This window comes from Gopherus flavomarginatus, chromosome 3 (assembly GCF_025201925.1).
Source record: "Gopherus flavomarginatus isolate rGopFla2 chromosome 3, rGopFla2.mat.asm, whole genome shotgun sequence".
NCBI classification, from domain to species: Eukaryota; Metazoa; Chordata; order Testudines; family Testudinidae; genus Gopherus; species Gopherus flavomarginatus.
This window is the reverse complement of record NC_066619.1, coordinates 200,514,693-200,537,395: the sequence shown is the minus strand read 5'-3', so window position 1 is coordinate 200,537,395 and position 22,703 is coordinate 200,514,693. Positions and strand designations below refer to the sequence as shown.

The following is a 22,703-nucleotide window of genomic DNA, read 5'->3' as shown; positions in this document are numbered from 1 at the left end:
GATATGGCAGTCATTTATGTGGCAGGCATCTGCATACCACGTGAGGTACATACCACCATATAGGACCTGTCCCACCAGAAAGCAAATGAAAGCACTCTGTTTCTTCAGGACTCAAGGGAAGTGCTGAAGTCCTTAAGGATTTACACCTTGGCCCCTTATAGGAAACCTGACAAGTACCACCTCCAGTAGAGCAGAGACATCATCCTGCTCCTGAGACTGACAACCAGAATACCCACAAAGAAAGAAGCTCAGGTATTCAAAGGGGTACCTGTCTTCCACTGCCTCAGCTAACCTGGTTCCCTCTAAGAAGCAGCAGATTTGACTCCAGTTTGATTCAATGCTCCCATCAGTTTGGAGCCTTTGTCCACCTTTAAGAATTACCTTGTCCTTTTCCATCAGGCCTGGGTGGCCTTTTCAGATGACAAATGAGCGATAGATATCATCAACTACAGCTACCCTATCTATTTCCAAATATGATCTCCACCCACTGTCCTTCCCCATTCTCTTCAGGGACTCACTATAATGAAGAGAAATGGCCTGATTGCTTCATCTAGGGGCTGTAGAAGAGGTACCACAGGAGTCCTGGGGAAGAGATATATATTTGTTATTTACACATCCCAAATAAGAAAGGGGATGTTTGTCCTCGACCTGAGGAAACTGAAAAATATATACACTGCCTCAGATTCAGGCTGCTAATGGTTGCCTCTGTCATTCCATCTCTTCAGACTCAAGACTGGTTCATGTCTCTTGACTTGCAGGATGCATATGGCCATTTAACCATCCATCTGGCCCACAGGAAGTATCTAAGATTCATAGCATCTAATCAGTACCCAAGTTTTCGATATGATTAGCACAGTGAGAACATCACTTTAAAATAGGTTTTGTACTGAAAAACTGTGATGATCTAAATTATGGTATGAATAACCAAAATACATGTTTCACATTTCAGTCATTTGTCACACATTTTGCTTGTGTAACCCACAGGCCAGTGTGTGCTTTGTGTCCCTTGACTCTATGCCTAATCATGCATAGAGGATGTAAGTCTGTTACAGCTCTCAGCTTGAGAAAATGGGCTTTTTAGCACAAGGTGTAAAAACTCATGCTTGGAGCTCTGGAGGTCATTAGTTCAATTCCTGGTGTTGGCCAAGATGGTGGCTGTCACATTTACAGCCACGCCACCTTGACGTGTTTGAAGGCTGAGAGGTATGCTTCATCCTGTCAAGAAACGGGGAGAGCAATAAGCAGATCTGCTGGTATAATTAAGGTACACATTCCGTGTTCCTTCCACTGCTCCTGGCTCTATCCAATTTCTGGAAGGCCATGAGGGCCTATGGACTGTTTTGGAAAGTGAGTGGTAACAAAGGTTGCTTCAGGGAGGTTCCTTCAGGCTGACAGGTTATGTTGTCACTGCTAATCATGGAGGATTACTCTTGGTGTATTTACTTTCAGTAACTTTTAAATAGGGAAAAAATGTAATCAAATAATTTATTGAGGCACAGCACAGCCTCTACACTCTTTTCCAGCACTTTGACATAGGCAAGATCGGCTTCAACAGCACCATTTCTCCCTCTGATTCCCAGGCACGTGTAACGCCCTTTCTCCCTTTACTCTGAGAGAGATCCACTGAGGTAAACCAAACCTTAGCAGTGACTTCAGCAGTATTAAGACTGAATGATTTCCCAAATGCATGCCATGTGTGACAGACAGTCATGCTGTTTGGTTGATATAAGTTACATAAAGTATACAAGATCACTGCTAATGTTTTATTTTAGACTCTAAGTTTGAAGCTGGGCTATGCATTACGTTTGGGTATCTGTTGGAGATGGAAGTGAAAGCCTTACAGGATGTTGGAGTGCATTATCGATAGTGTTGTAGGCAATATGAAGATGGAAAAAATGCACAAGTCTTTCCCCTTGATTTCTTCTTTTCATTCTTTTAATATTCTGGGTGGATAAGAAGTGTCCTACTGCAAATTTAGCTATCACTAAACGAAAGGTTATTTTGCTGTTTTGAGCTGGAGGTTATTGATCAGTTATCAACTTCAGACTTATTAAACCATCTGTATTTTTGCATAATTAAAAACACTTTTATGTGGACACATTCAAGCTTTTTAACCTTGAGACAACCCTTAGAGCATTTTTATTAGTGGATAGTTTTACCTGGCTAAACAACATATGTTAGCTTTTAAGTAAAAATCTCAATTAATATTAGTTTACATACACAATGTGGGCGAATGATAATGTCACTGATATGTAAACAGTTACATTTACCTTTTTATTTAGTTGGTCCAGGATAATTTACTTATTTTGCCTTTGCCATTTGAGTTGCTTTTTATGTTCTCAGTGGGTCATATTGTGCCATAATTGGTGAAACAAATTTCCCCATTGATTTGAAAAGCAAGTTTTTCTTAAATATTGATGGCATAATATGGTCCAATGCATTTTGAGGACTACCTAGGGTCACTTCAAACATGTATTTGTAAGAGATACAAAGCTCATTGAAGGAATCATATTGATAGATCTAAAACTCAGTGGCTTTGGTATTTTTTAGATTATATTACATTTAATTTTAGAATACGTTGAGATAACAGTGCTATGCCATTTCATCCATATGCAGTACATGAAAAAATATCCAAAGAGACTGGATTTGAGAAAAATGCTGATCAGTCTGTTGGTTATTCTTGTCAGTTAGATGAAGGAGCTGATGAGAAATAGTTGTCTGCACCCTAAACAGTGCATACAAGTTTTAAATGAGCCCACTGGAGGCCATTTATCTGTCTCTCTTCGCCAGGGTAAAATAAAAAATGTTTGAGTGAAAAATTAATTTGCATCTCAAAGTAACAGCAAGTTTGATGTAGAGGAATATCCTTGACTGGCTTTTATGTCTGGGCATACACACATTCTTGCATATACAGGAAGATCCTGTGTGGTTTCAGTGACCATTTATGTGATATGGTATTTTTTTCTTCATTCTCTTTGTGAACTGTTTTAGTATGGTGAGCTTTGATATATATATTTTGTAGATGATACTTATTCTCACTTGCATATGAAACCTGTTTATATTTTGGAAATGATTGTAATATCAGCTGTACTTAATGTTTAACTGTTACCTTCAAGAATTACTTTCATTATTGTCTATGTCACACACACACACACACACACACACACACACACACACACACACACACACACACACACACACACACACACACACACACACACACACACACACTGTTGGACTGCAGTGCTAGATACCAGATAATTCTTTGAGATACCTTTATTCAAAACCATCTGTTATATCTGTGATCATGTGCATAATGGTATGCCTTTGTCACAGGGGAAGAAGTTTAAGTAGATGGAATGTGAACAAATGTCAAATGGATACTCACTTGATTGGTGTCAGATGTTAAAGGTACATCTCCAGTGATTGGCAAAGGAGGCAGCACAATTACAAGAGAGCCACACTCTAAGATAAAATAATTTGAGTACACTCACTTGTTATGCTAATCATGGGACAATTCCAACAGAGAATCCTAGAGTTATTCAAACCCAACATCCTTACTAGCTCCCTAACAGCTGATGGAACTAATAATGCTATTAAGCACTGCCAGCCTGCTCTAGGGCTTAAAGTATAAATTGGGAGTATTCACAGCCATTGTGACTCAGACTGTATAGAATAATGTTAAGAACTAAATAGGAAATCACTGCTGATAAAATTTGTGGATGACCACGATTGGCAGAATGGTAAATAAGGATGAAAACAGGGCAGTCAGAGACTAGTCTGGAGTGATTGGTAAGCTGGCCCATTCAAACAAAATGCATTTGGCTGTAGGGGACAAGCAACTCAAGATGAGCTTCCAGTGTGATGCTGTGACAAAAAGGGCTAATGCAATCCTTCAATGCGTAAATAGGGGAGTAGTGAATAGGAATAGAGGTGATCTTACCTTTGTATACCACACTGGTGAGGCAAATACTAGAATACTGTGCACACTTCTGGCATCTACATTTAAAAAAATATGTTGAAAAATTAGGATAAATGCAGAACAGAACCACAAAAGTGACTCAAGGGCTAGAGAACGTGCCTTACAGTGAGAGATGTAGTGCTCAATCTGTTTAGTTTATGAAAAAGAAGACTGAGAGGTGACTTGATCACAGTGTATAAATACCATAATGAGAGAAAATATTGGGTACTACTTAATTTAACAGAGAAAGGCATAACAAGAACCAATGGCTGGAAGCTGAAGCCTGTCAAGTTCAAATGGGAAATGAGGCACACATTTTTAACAGGAAGGATGATTAACCACTGGAACAAACTACCAAAGGAAGTGTGAATTCTTCGTCTCTTGATGCAGATCGAGGAAAGTGATTATTCCCCTCTATTCGGCACTGGAGAGGCCACATCTGGAGTATTGCATCCAGTTTTGGGCCCCTCCCCCACTACAGAAAGGATGTGGGCAAATTGGAGAGAGTCCAGCCAAGGGCATGAAATTGATTAGGGGGCTGGGGCACATGACTTACGAGGAGAGGCTGAGGGAACTGGGCTTGTTTAGTCTGGAGAAGAGAAGAGTGAGCGGGGATTTAATAGCAGCCTTCAACTACCTGAAGAGGGATTCCGAAGAGGATGGAGCTTGGCTGTTGCCAGTGGTGGCCGATGACAGAACATGGAGCAATGGTCTCAAGTTGCAGTGGGGGAAGACTAGGTTGGATATTAGGAAACACTAGGAGGATAGGGAAGCACTGGAATGGGTTACCTAGGTAGGTGGTGAAATCTCCATCCTTAGAGGTTTTTAAGGCCCGTCTTGACCACGCCCTGGCTGGGATGATTTAGTTGGTGTTGGTCCTGCTTTGAGCAGGGGATTGGACTAGACGACCTCCTAAGGTCTCTTCCAACCCATATCCTCTATGATTCTATGATGTCTTCAAATCAAGACTGGATACCTTTCCTGAAGATTTGCATTTGATCAAACACAAGTTATTGAAAAACCTCAATAATGAAAACCAGATAAGTGTTCTTGAAAATAAATCCTAGGAAGAACAAAGATCATACTTAGCAAATATGCTGAGAAGCATGACTCAACAGAGCAAACAATTAGATTTACAAAACTTCAGCTAGTGGGTAAGATCAGGCAGAAAAAGATGAAAAAATCAAGAGGATAAGCAAGTTCAGGATCAGATTTTGTTGTTTTAAATAATGCTGTTTAATTTTTTATTACTGTATATATTTTATTACTGCCAAAGTATTTCTAGCCTAAGTATGTAACTTTAAAAGAAACGTATGTTGTTGTGCTTACTGTCTTCATATTTTTTTTCCTGCCTCTTCAATTCAGATACAACTTTGGTAGGTTATATCCTGAGAAACACAACACTTAGAGGCTAAAACATCCTAGCCATTATAGCAGGAGCACATTGTGGGTCAGAGGTTTGAATGGGTAGAGACAATGATCCTTTAGTAGTGGGGATGCCATAAGGAAGGGCTATCATTATTTAACGCCCATCACCTATGACAAGTTCTGTAGCGGGTCTATCTGGGACCAAAGAGGTCTGCAAAGCAGAAATGAGTCTTTTCCTTTCAAGAATTATCCTTTGTTACGTTTTTGAGTATGTTGATAAAGTTATGGCCCTTTCTGTCTCCGTTGTCCTTGCCCCCCTACCATTCATGATGTTTCATGCCATTTTGCAAACTCAGAATAAGTGTGAAATGGGAGAGAGGCTCTAACTGACCAGTAAGAATATAGGTCAAATATTCTTAGAAAAAAGCTTATTCATTAGAAGTTGTGTAATCTGTAGGAGTGATGCTAAAATCTTCAATAAAGAAAATGAAAACCTAATAGGTTATGACATTGAGTACGCCCATGGAACCAATGTAGGAAGTAACAAACAAGTAAGCAGTGACTGAACATTTATTAATGAAAATCAGACGTTGAGATTAAGAAAAACAGGAAGACAAGAAAATGTTCTTCAGAATACTCTTAAGGAAAACAGGAGTTACAAGACTTTGAGGACACAGTTGTAAAGGGGTGACAAATGTTTAGCTTCAAGGACAATGATAGTGCTTACAGACAGAGAAAGCATTATGAGGAGACCAAAAAGTTTTCCAGCTGGTACTACAGAAATGTATTACAAAAAATAAAATCTTCACAACCATCCAAAATATATAAAATAAGACAGATAGTTCTTGTTAGAGGGTTCTGACATAACAGATGGAGACATCAAGAGCAGAAATAAATGAAAAAGATAGTTTCAACATGAATAACATGTTGTGAACCAAATAATAGAAGAACTAGAAAAACTATTAATGGAATAGATCAGAAAAAAGCTCCAATTCAGAGGGCCAGGAAGAGGGTGCACCTGATGGGTGCTTATGTGATAGACACTGTGAAAAGTCATATTTGTCTAGATGAGAGAAGTGTACAAATGGCATTCTGACAATGGGCTTTGACTCTGAGACAGGGCTTCTGTACCTGAAAATGCAGGCAAGATGTGCAACTGCTCTCATAAGTACAGCATGTAAAGCAGTAAAATCAACAGAAGATTCATAACTAATGAATAGAGCAACACACCATAGTGCCAAGGCATATTTTAAATTAGCAAAATCACCAAATATCAGCACATTGTAATTGATTGTTTTTCAACAGTCCAAATCTGCTTTAGTCCCTTTTAAAGGAAGGACATTTAAAGTGGTCCAAAGACTGGGATTTGCTATAGTCAATTCTAGACTAAAAAGTATGTTTAAAAAAATACTGCTACACCAAGAACACTTTAAAAGTTTAATATTCCTGGAAAGATTGGAATCTCCATGTTCTCTCATCTGTAGCTTTTTTATGTACCTCTGACTGAGCACAAGATCGTTAGCTCTTTTAAAATAAGCAGAACAAAAACAAACTTACCATATTTTTGTTTCTCTTCATACACTAATAGGAGTATCTGATCATTTAATCTACAGACTAAGATCTACTTCTTCCATTCCATCTGCAGCAACAAAGAATGGAATTACTGAGGATGAAGGCGATAGCTTTCAGTTTGTCATTTTTCTCCGATTTTGTAGCCGGAAAGAAACCATGTTGGCTAGTGAGCAACTCTGCTCCCATCTTTTCTATAAATACATTTACATAGCTTTGTGTGGATTACCTCTTTTTGCCATCAGGAAGAAGAATCAGCCCTCATCCCCAACCTCAGTAGTTAACAATGGTTACCTATTAATTTCCAAATATATGCATTACTAAGAAATTTGGATTAACATTTTTAATCAAATTCAGCTTTGGGAAGGATTTTTGAATAGCCACTATACAATGATTTCCAGTATGGCTCAAGCTTAGTTAACGGTTTACAGCACTTTATAGCATTGTTGAATCATCTCTTCTGCTAAATCAGTTGTCAGAAAAATATGGGCCAGCATGGTAGAATGTATTAGACCAATACATTGTCTCCATTTTATTATGAAGCTGCTGAGGAAGCTGTGATATACAGCACTGTCATTACAGATCTATTGTTAGAGGGGTTCCACAGTGTTTTGTGCACTGCCATTAATTTATAGCAGTAAACAATATGTAGCTCTCCGACTGCAGCAAAGCAGAATCTTTTAATGAGGTGGATGTTATTACCACAATAAATCAGTGCATTCGTGTAATGTATAATTCAATGTGTGTATTCCCACTGTAACTTCTCTGAGTAAGCTGATAGTGTATCATTGTCAGTGCGCAGCTCTGTGGTTCGTTGGGGTTTTTTTTTTGTTTGTTTTTTTCCTCCTAAGCTTTCTGTCGTTTGGGGACTTTTTTTTATTTGCTTGAAAATAAATGTGGCATGTCTTGATGGTTGTCCTGTTGCAGACTTAAGAAACCAACTGTAACAATAATAGTGAGAGTCAATACTGTGGATTTTAGCTGTATGGATCTCTGCATGATACCATTTTTTCAAAAGAGAATGAAATCAATCCTAATTGGTTTTAGCTTTATATTCAAGGAATGTAATTCTATAACTATTGATTTGAGGTATACTCATTTGCAGGGTAATAAAAATAGGAGCAATTTAAGTGAATACTTAAAATGCTACAGTACTATACAGATACAGCTCTGATTCTATTTTTAATTCATACCGGTTTTTTTACAAATGATCTTAGTTCTCCTTTTTTCCCCCTCCAGCATAGCTGAGTCTTTAGGGAAAATCTGTACAGATGGAGATTCCAAAATGGTTCTGTAACAAAAAAGGTAGTTCTTGGAGTCAGTTTCATTCTTCCCTGGAATACATTTGCTAAATCAGATAAAATCCTTTTCTATCACAATCACTCCTTTAAAGGGGTTACATTTCAAATTAGTGAACTGCAAAAATGGTAATCAACCTAAGATGTTTTCTTTATCCAATTGCAAAGTGAAAACTGCTTTAAGTAAGATTAGATCTTAAATCCTTGTTTGATCTGTTATCTAGAAGAGAAACTACTTGCAGTTGATATAGTGTATCAGATGCCATCTGCAAGTAAACATACTTTGATAGTAAGTAATCAGATAATACAAATATTTCCAAAGTTATAAATACAGCAATGGATATTCTTTTTTTTTTACTTAGATTATAAATTATTTTTTTACATATGACCAAAGGAAACCTCTGTTTTCATTGACTCAGAGCTGGATTATTGATTGTCACTTTTGCCTAGAAGCTTTACCTTGAATGTTTGTCTCATCTTGTGTGTATTGTTAAGTATATCTGTTAATTTTATTTTAGTAAGATGATAAATGTGAAAATATTTTTTCTGCAGGTGTATTCTATAGTTATAACAAGGCATATCTGTTTATATGTGCACCGTTTAATCTAGTGGTATAAGAAAACACTATTCTATATCAATTATAGAAATGTATCAAATATTGCCCATATGTACCAAAATATTTCAGACCTTTTAAAGTATTATACATATGAAACTATTAAAAGACCACTGAATCCTGATATAGGAATAATCCCATTGAAGAAACAGATGGCATGTATACCAAAACTTTGTATTTTACATTAATTTAATCCCAGTTTAGCATCGTTTATAAAAATGTGATAAGTCTTTTGATAATTTTGCATGTTTAATTAATTTAGTTTGATTTTTGGTATCAATACTTTCTGATATAATTTGTCTGATTCACTAATTTCTCTCATTAATTCTTTCTCATTTTCCTGCATTACATGCAGACATATTTTATTCTTTAGGCATAATTTATCTTGGGATTGGTTATCATAAAAAAAAGCAAAATAAAACAGCGCCAACAGCAAGAAACCAAACAAAAAAATCAAACACTAGTACTAATATCAACATTCCAGCTACACTGTTGCCATTCCCTCTCACTGTTGATCAACCTGACACCTTTCCTAAAACATGAACGTCCAAACCCATGTTTTTAACTGTTGCTCACAATTCATTCAACAGTCACAAACATCACACAGCTAGGACCCACTTCATGTAATATTTTCTGCTGTGAAATGCTTGTTAGTGATGATCAGTGTTCAATTGAAATTAGACTGTACTGGTGGAACGTAACAGCTTCTTCCATCACCTGTGTATATATGTTATCCAAGTCTGAGATCCACATCTGTCTTCATCCATATACCATCTCTGTCTGCTTTTGCAAAAAACAAACAAGAAAAAAACAAAAAACCTAGACAACGTATTTGCATGCATGCTAATAATTCTCTTTGCAAAAACACTGAAAACTGGTAATGATTATAATGTAGTGATTGTCTCCTTTGTTTTAGCCTATTGGTGCTCTAAACCCAAAGAGAGCAGCATTCTTCGCAGAGCGATATGAATCATGGGAAGATGATCAGGTTCCAAAGTTTCACTATGGCACTCATTACTCAACTGCAAGTTTTGCACTCACTTGGTTGTTGAGAATTGTAAGTACAGTCGTTAAAAATACATTTACTTTTAAATAATAATGAAAGCAACAAATAATCAGAAACCATGAGCAAATTAAAACCCAACAGAATATAAGGCAACTGAGATTTTGAAGTAATTGATTATCAGCAACTTGTTTCAGTTTCCAAGGATAAAATCTGTTCCAAACTCTGAACATTGTGTTTTAATTTTTATGGAGTAGCCTTCTCAAATCAATATAAAAGCTCTTTTTTCTTTAAAATAGGCTTTTCAAGTAGACCACATTGTATTACATTAAATAGGCTTAACTTCTCTTCCTCAGATGATTTTTTCATTGGCGTGTACTCTGAAAAATTGTAAATTCTTATGAATGTATTTGATTTTCATCCCTAAAAGTTAAAATGAGATGTCTTAATATGCTCATAAGATTGTACATTGTCGTATTTGTTTTAAATGATGTTGCAATATATATGCAGGTAACATTGTGGATGCAACGTATTGATACTATATTGGTTAAACAGTGCATGTTTCTGTAAAATTGAGAGGTGATTTATCTTCTAGAAAGTAATTTCTTTGGGAAAGCATTAGCAGCACACCATTAATTAAAGCTTGTTAGAACGGTGCAAGCATACATAAATCCTTGAAGTAATTTATAGTGCTTAGCTAATTTCAAGCAATTACCCACTAATATGTGCTTAAGTGTTCTTTAACTAAGAGGAGGCTTTTAAATCTTTCAAACATTTTTCTTTTCTAAATCATAAATTACATATTAAGCCATAACAATGGTAAAGTTACATTGAGTATTAAAATATTTATTTGCAGTAATAGATAAACTTGAACAAAAGAAAAAATCTGAGCTGATTAAGCCATGCAATTATTTTTGGAAACACTTTATTTAAAAATAAACAAAAAAACCCACACAAACCCTTAGATCAAAAAAAATTCAGCTTTTTCTTCTTAATGTGTTTAAAAGCAATTCATGTCACAACTGATCTGTAAATGTTTCCCTTCCATTTTTACAAGCTTTTATTTGTCTTAATTTACAATGAGCACAGCAGAGTAGAATTAAGGGTTACTCATGCACAAAAACAGCTATGCCTCAATTATTCATCAGGTGGGTAGCAGAAATAACCTGTCTCAATTAACCACTGATGCACCAGGAAATGAAATAATAGTAACCATAAACTTCGGACATGGCAGGTGCCATTTTTATCACATTTCTTTCAAAAACTATCACTTTGTTTTTCTTTCTTTCTTTAATAGGAGCCCTTTACAACATTTTTCCTACATGTACAAGGCGGGAAGTTTGACCATGCAGATAGAACTTTTTCATCAGTTTCAAGAGCATGGCGCAACAGCCAGCGTGACACTTCTGATATAAAGGTAAAATACTGTTTTTAGCTTTTGTGAAAGCTGTTAACACATACTGCACTGTATTATATATTATAAGAGCAAACTTGAAGAAACGCTCTGTATAGCCCCAAAGCTTGTGTCTCTCACCAACAGAAGTTGGTCCAATAAAATAATTTACCTCACCCACCTTGTTTCTCTGATCTCCTGGGACCACCACAGCTCCAACAATCCTGCAAACTTTTTTTTTTTAGGCAAGGCTGGTAATATCACTTGCTAAGGTTGCCTCACAATTCCCGTTATTAGTCTGTTTTCTGTTCCTTATAACTTTGCCAAATTTGAATCCTTTGGGCTGAAATTTTCCATGCTAGGTGTCTGCCGCTGGTTGAATTTTTTTGAAAAATTGAAGCCAAAATAGAGCCATTTCAAAGAACAGGGCAAGGAAAAAAATGTTGTTTTGTCCATGTTAAAAAAATGTGGTGACCTTTTCTCGAAATATTTTAATGCCCCTTTCCTTTGGAACAGGGACTTTCTGTCAGGGACCTTTTGCCATCCCCAGGAAAATCCACCAAATTTGGCTTAATTATAAGCCTCTGAAAAATCACCTTTCACACCTTAGATTTTATCATTTAAATTCCCCAAAGATTGTCTGCACTGAACATGCTCCAGCCTGGGGCTCACTGCCTAATTCAAATGCAGAGGATACAAGAGCTGGACTTGTGGAGGGCAGGGAATAGGAGGGGAAGGGGTAAGGTGAAGGAGGGGCACAGATTGGGACAAGGTGCCTGGTAGTGGTGGTAGTAGTAATAGTGAAGTTTGTACTTTCTGGATGGAGGAGTAGAGTGTATTGTTAGGTGGTTTCACTGTTCACTTTCTTAGGTAACTCTGTGTGAGATATGTTTATATATGGAACAAATCTAACTGCTTCACAGTGATGCTCTTTTTGTGTATTAATTTCTTGGTTTGTACTACTAAATGGTTAAGTGGAGATGAGTCATGGTGACTGAGAGTGGATCTGCGTGGGATTAGAAATGCAACCAGCTGGAGATTTTGTGTGAGCTGCTGTGTATGAACCCTTTGCCATTGTAAGATACAATCTGTCAGAAAAGTGTAGCTCCTGACACTTTGTGTGTATTTGTTTTTTTGCTGTCAGTCAGATTTAGGTGCACAATCCATACATTTTCAATGATAATATGAATAATAGCTAGAGCTGATCCTACGTCCAATTTTTTAAACTACCTGCTACTCTAGTACTACTCCCAATTCACACCTCTATAAATTTTTGTGTAGATAATGTTTTTAAAATAAATCTTTCAGCATTGAAAAGTAGGACTGACGTGGAAATATTTCAGCCAGATTCCAAATGCAAAGTCTTCCTATTAAAAATGTATGAAGAGAAAACAAACAAAAATGACACAGAAAATTCAAAGGGCATAAAACTACCTCATGAAATTTCACACCAGTTGGCTATCGCTTTTAGAGAAAAACAGGAATTCATGCCCAGTTTTAAGCTGATTTTAGGATACAGTTTTGATTATGAAGTTGTTCCTAGGCACCTCCATAATTCTCAGAGTTTTCTGAGAGGAGGGTGCCCAACTAATGAGAAGTAGGATATTTTGAAGTTTATATACCTCGTCAGTAGAGCCCTACCAAATTCATGGCCCATTTTGGTCAATTTCATGGTCATAGGATTTAAAAAGTAATAAATTTCACGATTTCAGCTATTTAAATCTGAAATTTCACTGAGTTGTAATTGTAGGAGTCTTGACCCAAAAAGGCGTTGAGCGTGGGTCATGAGGTTGTTGTAGGGGGGATTGCAGTACTGCTACCCTTACTTATGCGCTACTGCTGGTGGTGGCATTGCCTTCAGAGCTGGGCAGCTGGAGAGCAGTGGCTGCTGACCGGGATCCCAGCTCTGAAGGCAGAACTGCCATCAGCAGCAACATAAAAGTAAGGGTGGCATTGTATGGTATTGCCACTCTTCTGTGCTACTGCTAGCAGGGTGCTGCCTTCATAGCTGGGCACGTGACCAACAGCCCCCACTGTCTGGACACCGAGCTTGAAGGTGGAACCAGAATGGTGTCCCTAGCCTCTGTTTGTCAGAGGATGGAGATGGATGGCAGGAGAGAGATCACTTGATCATTGCCTGTTAGGTTCACTCCCTCTGGGGTACCTGGCATTGGCCACTGTCAGTAGACAGATACTGGGCTAGAAGGACCTTGGGTCTGACCCGGTATGGTCGTTCCTATGTTCTTAAGGTAGCGCAGAAGTAGGGGTGGTAACACTGCGACCCCCCCATAAAATAACCTTGCGACCTCCTTGCAACTCCCTTTTGGGTCAGGACCCCCAATTTGAGAAATGCTGGTCTCGCCCATGAAATCTGTATAGTATAGGGTAAGAGCACACAAAAGACCAGTTTTCACGGTCAGAGACTAGATTTCATAGTCCATGAGGTTTTTTTCATGGCCATGAATTTGGTAGGGCCCTTCTCATCAGCTCTGACTGTCTCTGAAAATGTATTTATTATCTTTAACTTTGTGTAGAAAAAAGGTTGAGAGGTATCTGATTTAAGAACAATGGGAACTGAAGTCATCTCTTCCCAGAAACTGTAGAGATTTCCTCACATTGTCCAATCAAGTTCCATCCTCACCTTCTTTTGGAGGGATCAGCCCTTGCAGTGTCAAAGGATAAAGTACCTATAGGTGTATATTCAGCCCTTGGCTCTACGCTTCATAGAAATGCAGAAATTAAAAAAGAGAGAGACTCCTACATGATCTGTTCCAGGTCCAGTTGTTGAGAAAGTCGTGGCAAGCCAGTTTTAGCAGCTGAACTCCATCAGTATTCTTGGCCTACCCAAATCAGACTTCATATGATGTGGAAATCATGCTGTTTATTAAACTAGACTATCTCATCCAGACAATGGACAATTATCCATTCTACTACTGTTAAATCTAGAAAAAGCCTTAGATAATGTTTGTCACAGTACACTACAGACCTGTTGGTGTGTGAGGTTGAGCTTGCTCTGTGTCCTTTTTGGCTAGATTCCCACAGAGTTGTGATGGCATCTGTTCTTCCACATAAATGTTCACACTTGTAGTCCCATGAGAGTTGAACTTATTCCTCTAGTTTTCAGCATCTATATTAGGGAAATCATGAATTTAAATACCATCAATATGTCATGACACCCAGTTTTTATTTTATTCTCTGAAGGAGGTAACAATGTCACCATGACACTTAGTGAATCTGTGTATGAAAAATAGCTGACCCATCTTTTATCCAAGAAAGGCAGAGATTATGCTGATACCAAGAGAGACGTACGTAGAAGAAATGGCAGAAACGATGATGGCTTCTCTAGCAAGGGTATCTGGCTTCTCATTTTCAAGATGTTTGAGCAGTCTTAGCTCTGCTGAACTCACTGGTGTGCCCATACAAGTGATGAGAAATGCTTTTTTACATCTTTAGTTAGCTAGGAGACTGCAGTTCTTCCTTTTGGATGAAGACAGTCAGTTTTCCTAGTCTTCGTCATCTCTGTACTGGACTACTTCAATTCTTTGTACATGATGCTGAATGATGAGGTCACACAGAAGCTCAGACTAGTCCCGCTTGCTGTACCTCCTTCCTGACTTGGACAAGTCAAGAAGAGCTCATCACATTGGTACACTGGACTCTATATGTGCTTCCCAACCAACATCAAATGCACATTAGGGTTGTAGGCCTTGCTTTCTGTAACCTCCGTCTTCCTCCCATTAGACACTACATTTCCTTTCACAATCCACTGAGAATGCTTAAGTCATTTGGGGACTTTCTGCCTGACAGAGCCCAGGGATAAGCTTTCATTTGTCAGGACAGGACATTTCCTCAGCTGAAGATGAGGATGTAAGTTCCAGTGATGGAAATGCTTTACAAAGAGATGCATTCTTAATAGGGAAGAACGTAAAGTGTGTCTGATTCTTCCTTAGTCTCTCCCTAGACTTCCCCAACACATATACACAGCTAGGACGACCCTTAAAAACATAAAAGTTCTATCCAAGGAGGAACAGTGAAGATGTTCCATACTGTGACTGCCACGCTGAGTCTCTTAAATCATGTATTCATCATCTATGTATGATGGTGATGGTGCTCAAAATATAGCCAAATTTATTCAGGCAATTTGCTTACGAATGCAGGCAAGTTTCCTGAAGTACATCTTGTTGTGTAGTATCCAGTTTAATTTCAAATGTTTCAAAGTTGTGGTCTTTCACCACATTCCATGGGACACGATTTCGCAATCTTACGTAGCTCAGTCTGGAAGCTTTTTCTTGTAGGCCGCATGTTCCATTTGTAATATTATCTCCTATTTATATCTCTTTGTACCACAGCAAATATATCTTATCTATATTTGATGCAGTGTGGTCCGATGGATAAGACACTGAAATGGAATTCAGAAAACCTGAGTTCTATCCCCGTGCTCTGTCAATGACCTACTGCATGACCTTGAGCAAGTCACTTGACTTCTCTGCTTCTGTTTCCCCATCTACTGTTTGTCTTGTCTATTTGGATTGTAAACTCTTTGAGACAAGGACTGTCTCTTGTAGCTTTCTCTATTGATTATGTTTTAATTATTATGATTTAATTATAATTGATTATATAAAAATTCCTATTTAACACTGAGATTTGGTAGGATCTAGTCCTAAAATCAGGCCCAGTGTTGTTAGAATTACTGTTAAGTTGGGAACCCCAATGTGCACAGTGGCAACACTCAAATTTAGGAAAAACCTTCTGTCTTTGCAATAGTTCTGTTAACACAATTGTTAAAGATACAAACACTCCAACTCAAACAAGTTGGCAGCAATAATGCAGCGTCATAACAACAGTATACGCACACCATCCTTATGGTGAGATAAGTGGTGGTCCGCAAAGGTTATGTCCTAACTCTGGCATTCCGAAAGATCTATACAGTCTAGGCCGTGGTTAATCCTGTTCTATAGTTTTATAGCCTCCACAAATATTCTTAAGGATGTCTGGCCTTATCTGTCAATAGATACAGTTAACTCAAGCCTGAACAGAGACAGGGAATGGTTGGGTCATTAGACTAATTGAATCTATTTCCCTATGTTAAGTTCTTCTCACGCCTTCTATGGATCATCTTAATTATCACTTCAAAAGTTTTTCTTCTCCTACTGATAATAGCTCATCTCAATTGATTAGACTCTTCCTGTTGGTATGCATATTTCCTCCTGTCTGTGTGTTCCATTCTGTGCATCCGAAGAAGTGGGCAGTAGCTCACGAAAGCTCATGCTGAAATAAATGTTAGTCTCTAAGGTGCCACAAGTACTCCTGTTCTTTTTGCGGAGGCAGACTAACACGGCTGCTGCTCTGAAACCTATCTAAAATTTGTAACTCTGGTAACTTATTAAATTTATTAGTATATACCATATATTCTCGTTCATAAGCCGAATTTTTTTTAGTAAAAAAGGGAAGCACCAGAGAAGGGGGTTGGCTGATGAACAGGTATAGAAAGGGAGAGGTGGAACACAGCCCTTCCCCCCAACAGAGGGAGCAAGGAGAGGCAGCAGAGCCAGAAGGGAAGAGGTGGGGCCAGAGTCTCTTTGCTTCTGGCCACACCGCTCTCCACCCTGCCTCCAAAGCAGCTGCAGCTCTAGGGCTGGCAGGCTGGGAGAGTGTGGGGGTCTTGGGCTAGGGGTGGGGTCATTTGGGGGATGATCACAGGGGTTACTTCCCTGACTCCCAGCTTCTCCCCGACGAAAAAATTTCTCCACCAGTTGCTGTCTCAGCCTGTCAGGGTAAGCAGCTGGCGCGCCGGGACGCTTTGTTTACTTAGGTTTACCGCCATGCCTGCGGACACTCGAGGTAAACAAACCATCTCGGCCCACCAGCGGCTTATCCTGATGGCCCGGAAGCCAAAGTTTGCTGACCTCTGAATTATAGGGTTGGCTTATGAACGGCTTATAAAAGTGTTTCCATTTTTACTTATCCATCTTGGGAGTGGTCAACTTATAAATGAACTGGCTTATGATTGCGTATATACAGTATGTCAGTTGGTTACTATAGCAATCCTGCATTTGAACATCTGCTGATGTTTCTGTTACAAATACACAAAATGTAATCAACTAATTTCTTGCAGCTATCTGTCAACATTTTAAGCATACTTGTTTATCACAGCATTATGTTTTATGATAGCTTTTGACCTAAGCTCATTTCTGGTTAGGGTTGTCAATTGACTGAAGCTATTCCGGGAGATTTTTTTCCCCAACATGATGTAATGTCATTTTCTTAAAACGTCCTATTAAAATCTCCTGGATTGCTTTCAATAGTCACTGGAAAATCAGTGCCGATTCCGAGAGACTCCGGGCCAATCTTGGAGAGTTGGCAACCCTACTTCTGGTTAACTAACTTACGCTAAGGCTTATAGGCTTCATATTCTTATGCTCATAGACTCATAGACTTAAGGTCAGAAGGGACCATTATGATCATCTAGTCTGACCTCCTGCACAATGCAGGCCACAGAATCTCACCCACCCACTCCTGTAACAAACCCCTAACCTATGTCTGAGTTATTGATGTCCTCAAATTGTGGTTTGAAGACCTCAAGCTGCAGAGAATCCTCCAGCAAGTGACCTGTGCCCCAGGCTGCAGAGGAAGGCGAAAAACCTTCAGGGCCTCTGCCAATCTGTCCTGGAGGAAAATTCCTTCTCAACCCCAAATATGGCGATCAGTTAAACCCTGAGTATGTGGGCAAGACTCACCAGCCAGCACCCAGGAAAGAATTCTCTGTAGTAACTTAGATCCCACCTCATCTAACATCCCATCACAGACCACTGGGCATAAATGCCTGTAGGTCCTTTGCATTACTGCCTTATACGTATAGCTTATCTTTATACTTGAAGGAAGCAACTCTGTATACTTACAGGCTGCAGTGTCCAGAACAGTGGGGATCTGATCGTGGTGGGGCCCGTGGTGCTAATGTAATTCAAATAGTAGTAATCTTCATATGTTTATAGGTGATTAGGTTCCTCCTTTGTTATCTTTTAGCCAAGCTATGCATTTTTAGCTTTCTTAATTTTTCCTCGTAAGTGGGTCTAATGAGTTATTGTTCTCTGAACCCCCTCTGACATCCTTAGCTGCTGGAAGTGTTGAGATTTTTTTTTTTCTTAAGCTGGGATGTTTAACAAAACAATTTACTTGAAGGATCAGTTCCACCTTTTTTCAATATTTTTAAAAAGAATCTAAAACTACAGTGCTTTTAGTAAAGAGACATTGTCATGTGCCATAATGTAGGTGCCAAATAATTTTACATCTGTGTTCTTATAACAGTCCCATGGTAACATAGTATTTGAGTGTAAATGGCATATTGAAAATGCCATATTCTCTTAGGAACTATTTCCATTATTATACCTGTGTGTGCAAATTATACAAAACTGAAGTCATGAATAATTTAATTTTAAATAATTTAAACCAAGAGCAACAAAGTAAATTGGTGATATTGCCCTTGCAGAAATTTCCCCATATTTCTTCATATAGCAGCCTCCATTGTGTTCTAGTCTCAGCTCCTGTGGAAAATGTTTGGCAATGTTTAATAAACTTCTGAATAGCTCCAAAATGTTTATTTCTCTAGTGTGCTGTGTGCTTTCTGGAGACAGCATACAAAAAACTTTTTCACAATTTATAAATGATGCCCCAGGCACTTAATATGACTGGCTTGTGCACATTTAAATATATTACAGTAATTTAAGTGCTCTTCCTTTATGAAGGCTATTTTACTGTGGGTAACATTGTTTTGTGAAGCTTGTTTTTTAACTATATTCAGTCCAACAAAAATTCTTCACCCGTTCTGCCTCAGTTTCTACATATATAAAGCAGGAATGATACCTTATTCACAAGGCAGATGTAAATTATTTGAAACACATTTAAAAGGAAATACTTGTAAAAGTGTTTTAAGTATTATTACTGTGACTGTGGTCACAGAAAATGATACAGGATTGGGATGGAGCAAAAGAGTCTCTGCAATTAAGAGGAATATTTTATATCACTTCATTATTAAAAATATATATATATATTTTCCAGACAGTCATTACTTTCACTACTTTTTATGTGAGATTGTAATCAAAGTCAAAGGCTAAGCCCAGACTTCATCTGGAATATTCATCATATTTCCCCTTTAGATTTAAAAATTTCTTGTGCACTTGTCACAAGGTATCTGGCTCCTTTATTGTGAGATGGGCATAGCCCCACCTGGGATGAGTAAATTGCCTTTCTTCTGAGGCTGTGGGGCAAGAGGTCAGGTGGTAACCTGAAAAGTCCTTACAAAGGCCAGCTAGAGCTCCTTTGAACAGATGAATTTCAGGAAAGCAGCTAGTCTCTGTAGTAGGCCCTGGTGTGGGAACAGCTGCCAAAGACTGGATCCATAAAAGAGATTCAGACTGATCATTGCAACGCCAGACTTTTAGGTGATCTGCTGCCTAATGGAATCCACAATCTGGAGGTAGGCACCCAAGTTCCCTATACAATGCATGGGAAGAGTTAAGTGTCCAAGAATGGGATTCACAAAAGCCAACATGATGAGTAGGGAGCTACCTAACCTAGCCAATAGGTAGGGGTGCGGCCTAATGGGAGGAAGTTAGTTGCAGATGCATTTCCCTCCCCTGGGGACTCCTCTCCTATAGATAGACATGTAAACCAGGTCTGTCATTTCACACAAAAACCTGTGAAGGTCAGGGAGCTCTCTTACACAATAACCTAGTGGTTCGAGCACTCACCCAGGATTTGGGGGAGATAGGTTCAAGTCCCTATTCTGACTGATATAGAGCATGGACTCAAACCCAGTTCTTCTGCCTTCCAGGACAGTGCTTTAATCATTGGGCAATGAGATTCTCAGGAAGGAAGGTGGAGTGTCTCTTCTTTGCTGTTAAAAGTTTTCCACTTTGAATGAATAATCACTCATTGAGAGAGAGTGAGTGAGTGACTGATTCTATAGCCCTCTGGTTGGGACACTCACATGGGATGTGAGACCCCAAACCGCAAGACCTTGTTCCGTTGAATATGTAAGCATTTATACAAAGTGGAACAGCTACAACAGGAGATACTGAGATAGAGAACAAAAATATAAAAGAGGTTTACTCTTCTTCCTGGTTGAGAAGTTACTGAACATTTAGAGCCATTGAATAGAAAGTTGAGAGAGGGAATTATGTTGGCTTCCTTATGAAAATAAATACAAATAATTAATTGGCATTGAACTATTTTTATCTGTTGCCCTTATGTAATTTGGTAGCCATAGTATCTTGTTTGTAGGCATTGGAAGTTACACGAAAGATTCACATGGGCTAGTTTTGGTGCAATTTGTGTCAGTTGGTGTCACACTTCAATAAAGAAAACTAAAGCATTGGTTACAACAAATCCTTGTCATTATGCCATGAAAGCCTTGAGATTTGTGATCAAAGCATCCAACTAATCTTGAATTGCAGTATAACCTTTTGTTGAACCTTTCACATTTTGATTTCAAGAGGTGATGCATTGCATTAAACCTTGTTACCTAGCTCTTCCTTACCTATATCTTTAAGCAATGCAAATTAATACTTAGTGCAAATTGCAAATGCCAAGCTGCTTTGTCATTTTTATTTATTTATCAGATCAGCACTGATGCTTTTAAAAATGCAGAACATATGTTTTTTATCCAGAGCTGAGTATTCTGTTCTGATGAATAAAAAACATATTTAATTTTATAGAACTACCTTTAAAATATTGAACAGCCATGAACTTTGACTTTAACTACAATTAGACTGTCAGTGCAGATAATTTTGAGCTGCTGTATAAAATAGCAAATAAGGATAGTTCTTCAATCTTTAAGAAGGAAAATGCTCTTGATCTGGGATTGCATTAAGTTGCACAATGCAATGTCAAATACAGCAGGCTTGTGAATGCTCAGGTTACCTTTTTTGAGGCATGCCTGTAACCATGTTTCTTCTACCAGCCAGTGAATGAATACACACCCTTGTGTATGAAAAGATTTGTCATCTTTTGTTCGTGTAGCTACACTATAGTTATAAATCGATATATCTTGAAAATTCATAATATAGCATGACTTCAGTCTGTTTGATAATCAGTGCTTGGTCTGCTGTTACCTGTGAAGAATGAAAGGGATATTTAGACTGACCAATCTTCCTCAGTTTTATTATACAACACTGAATTCTAATAGTTGAAGACTAACACATTATGTCATATAGAATCATAGAATATCAGGGTTGGAAGGGACCTCAGGAGGTCATCTAGTCCAACCCCCTGTTCAAAGCAGGACCAATCCCCAGACAGATTTTTGCCCTAGATGGCTCCCTTAAGGATTGAACTCACAACTTTGGGTTTAACAGGCAATACTCAAACCACTGAGCTATTCCTGCAAGATAATATGAATCTTTATTGATTACTTTCTAAACCGCATTGCTTTATATGTATTTATAAAACACACCCAAATTTGGTTTTACTGATACTCCACAACAGGGATTAGACTGTAAGCTCTTTGGAGCAGGGGCAGTCTTTTTGTTCTGTTTTTGTACAGCACCTGGCGAAATGGAATCCTGATCCATGACTGGGGCTTCTAGTAATTAATTGTTATGCACCATAAATACTGCATAGTGCTTTGTGGCATTTCAAAAGAGATACTCTTCTTTGATTTTCCTGATATTTTAAAAATAGTATTTCTCCTGGATTTTGTGTGTGTGTGTGTGTGAGAGAGAGACTCCAGTGTCACTTGGAAATAACTAGCATCAAGGAGCTTCCACCTTTTTTCCCTTTATACCTCTCTCCCACTACCTCCCTGATAAACCAGAAGAAATGAATTAAAAAAATATATCTGAAATTTAGCTCAAACAACTACATCTCAAAATGCACTTTCTTTAAATTGGTTTCCTGGATGAGTATTTGATTTACTGCATAGAATCATGGAGTTATGAGACATTCTGTTAGCTGACCCCTAAGCTTTTGTGACCAGCATGCATGTTGTGGAGTACTAGAGGGAAAATGTATAAAAACACCATGTATTTTATGTTCATGTATAAAATTTGGGAAATCTAACATTTCTGTGGGCAGATTGAACTGCTTCTCCTACTCCAATGTCCCTGGTGGGAGGGTTGTTTGAAATGGAAGCCAATCTTATATCAATTTTTCATCTGGTGAGTAGTGTCCCTGGTGGGCAACAGACTTTCAACAGGTCAGGAAGCATAGGAGGAGGCTGAAAATTAATATGATTTTAGTATAAATAAGATTTTGGCATTAAAAATAAAATTATTCAAGGTATAACCATTGGAAATATACAGTATGGCCCCAGGCCTTAGTCCTCCACTCAGTTTTTCTGTTAAAATTTCTCTCTAATACAAAATTTGGGGAAGGAGGAGAAAGAGTGCATACTTGAATCCCCAACTTTGATGTGAGCGTTCAACATAGGAAAGAAACTTGAACCTGCCCTAAGTTGCTGAAGAATCCTAAGATCCTGCAAGGTTTATTAGCCAAATAGAAAA

The 22,703-nt window shown here is 38.3% G+C and overlaps 1 protein-coding gene across 5 annotated transcripts in view; it reads left to right on the top strand.

Annotated features, from left to right (window-relative positions):
* LRBA (LPS responsive beige-like anchor protein) overlaps nt 1-22,703 on the top strand; it is a 590,754-nt gene that overhangs the window by 420,103 nt on the left and 147,948 nt on the right. For all 5 annotated transcript variants that reach the window (XM_050946210.1, XM_050946208.1, XM_050946209.1 and 2 more), the window contains 2 exons: nt 9,726-9,866; nt 11,110-11,229. In XM_050946210.1, the coding sequence (XP_050802167.1) occupies nt 9,726-9,866; nt 11,110-11,229 (261 nt within the window). The remainder of the gene's footprint in view (nt 1-9,725; nt 9,867-11,109; nt 11,230-22,703) is intronic.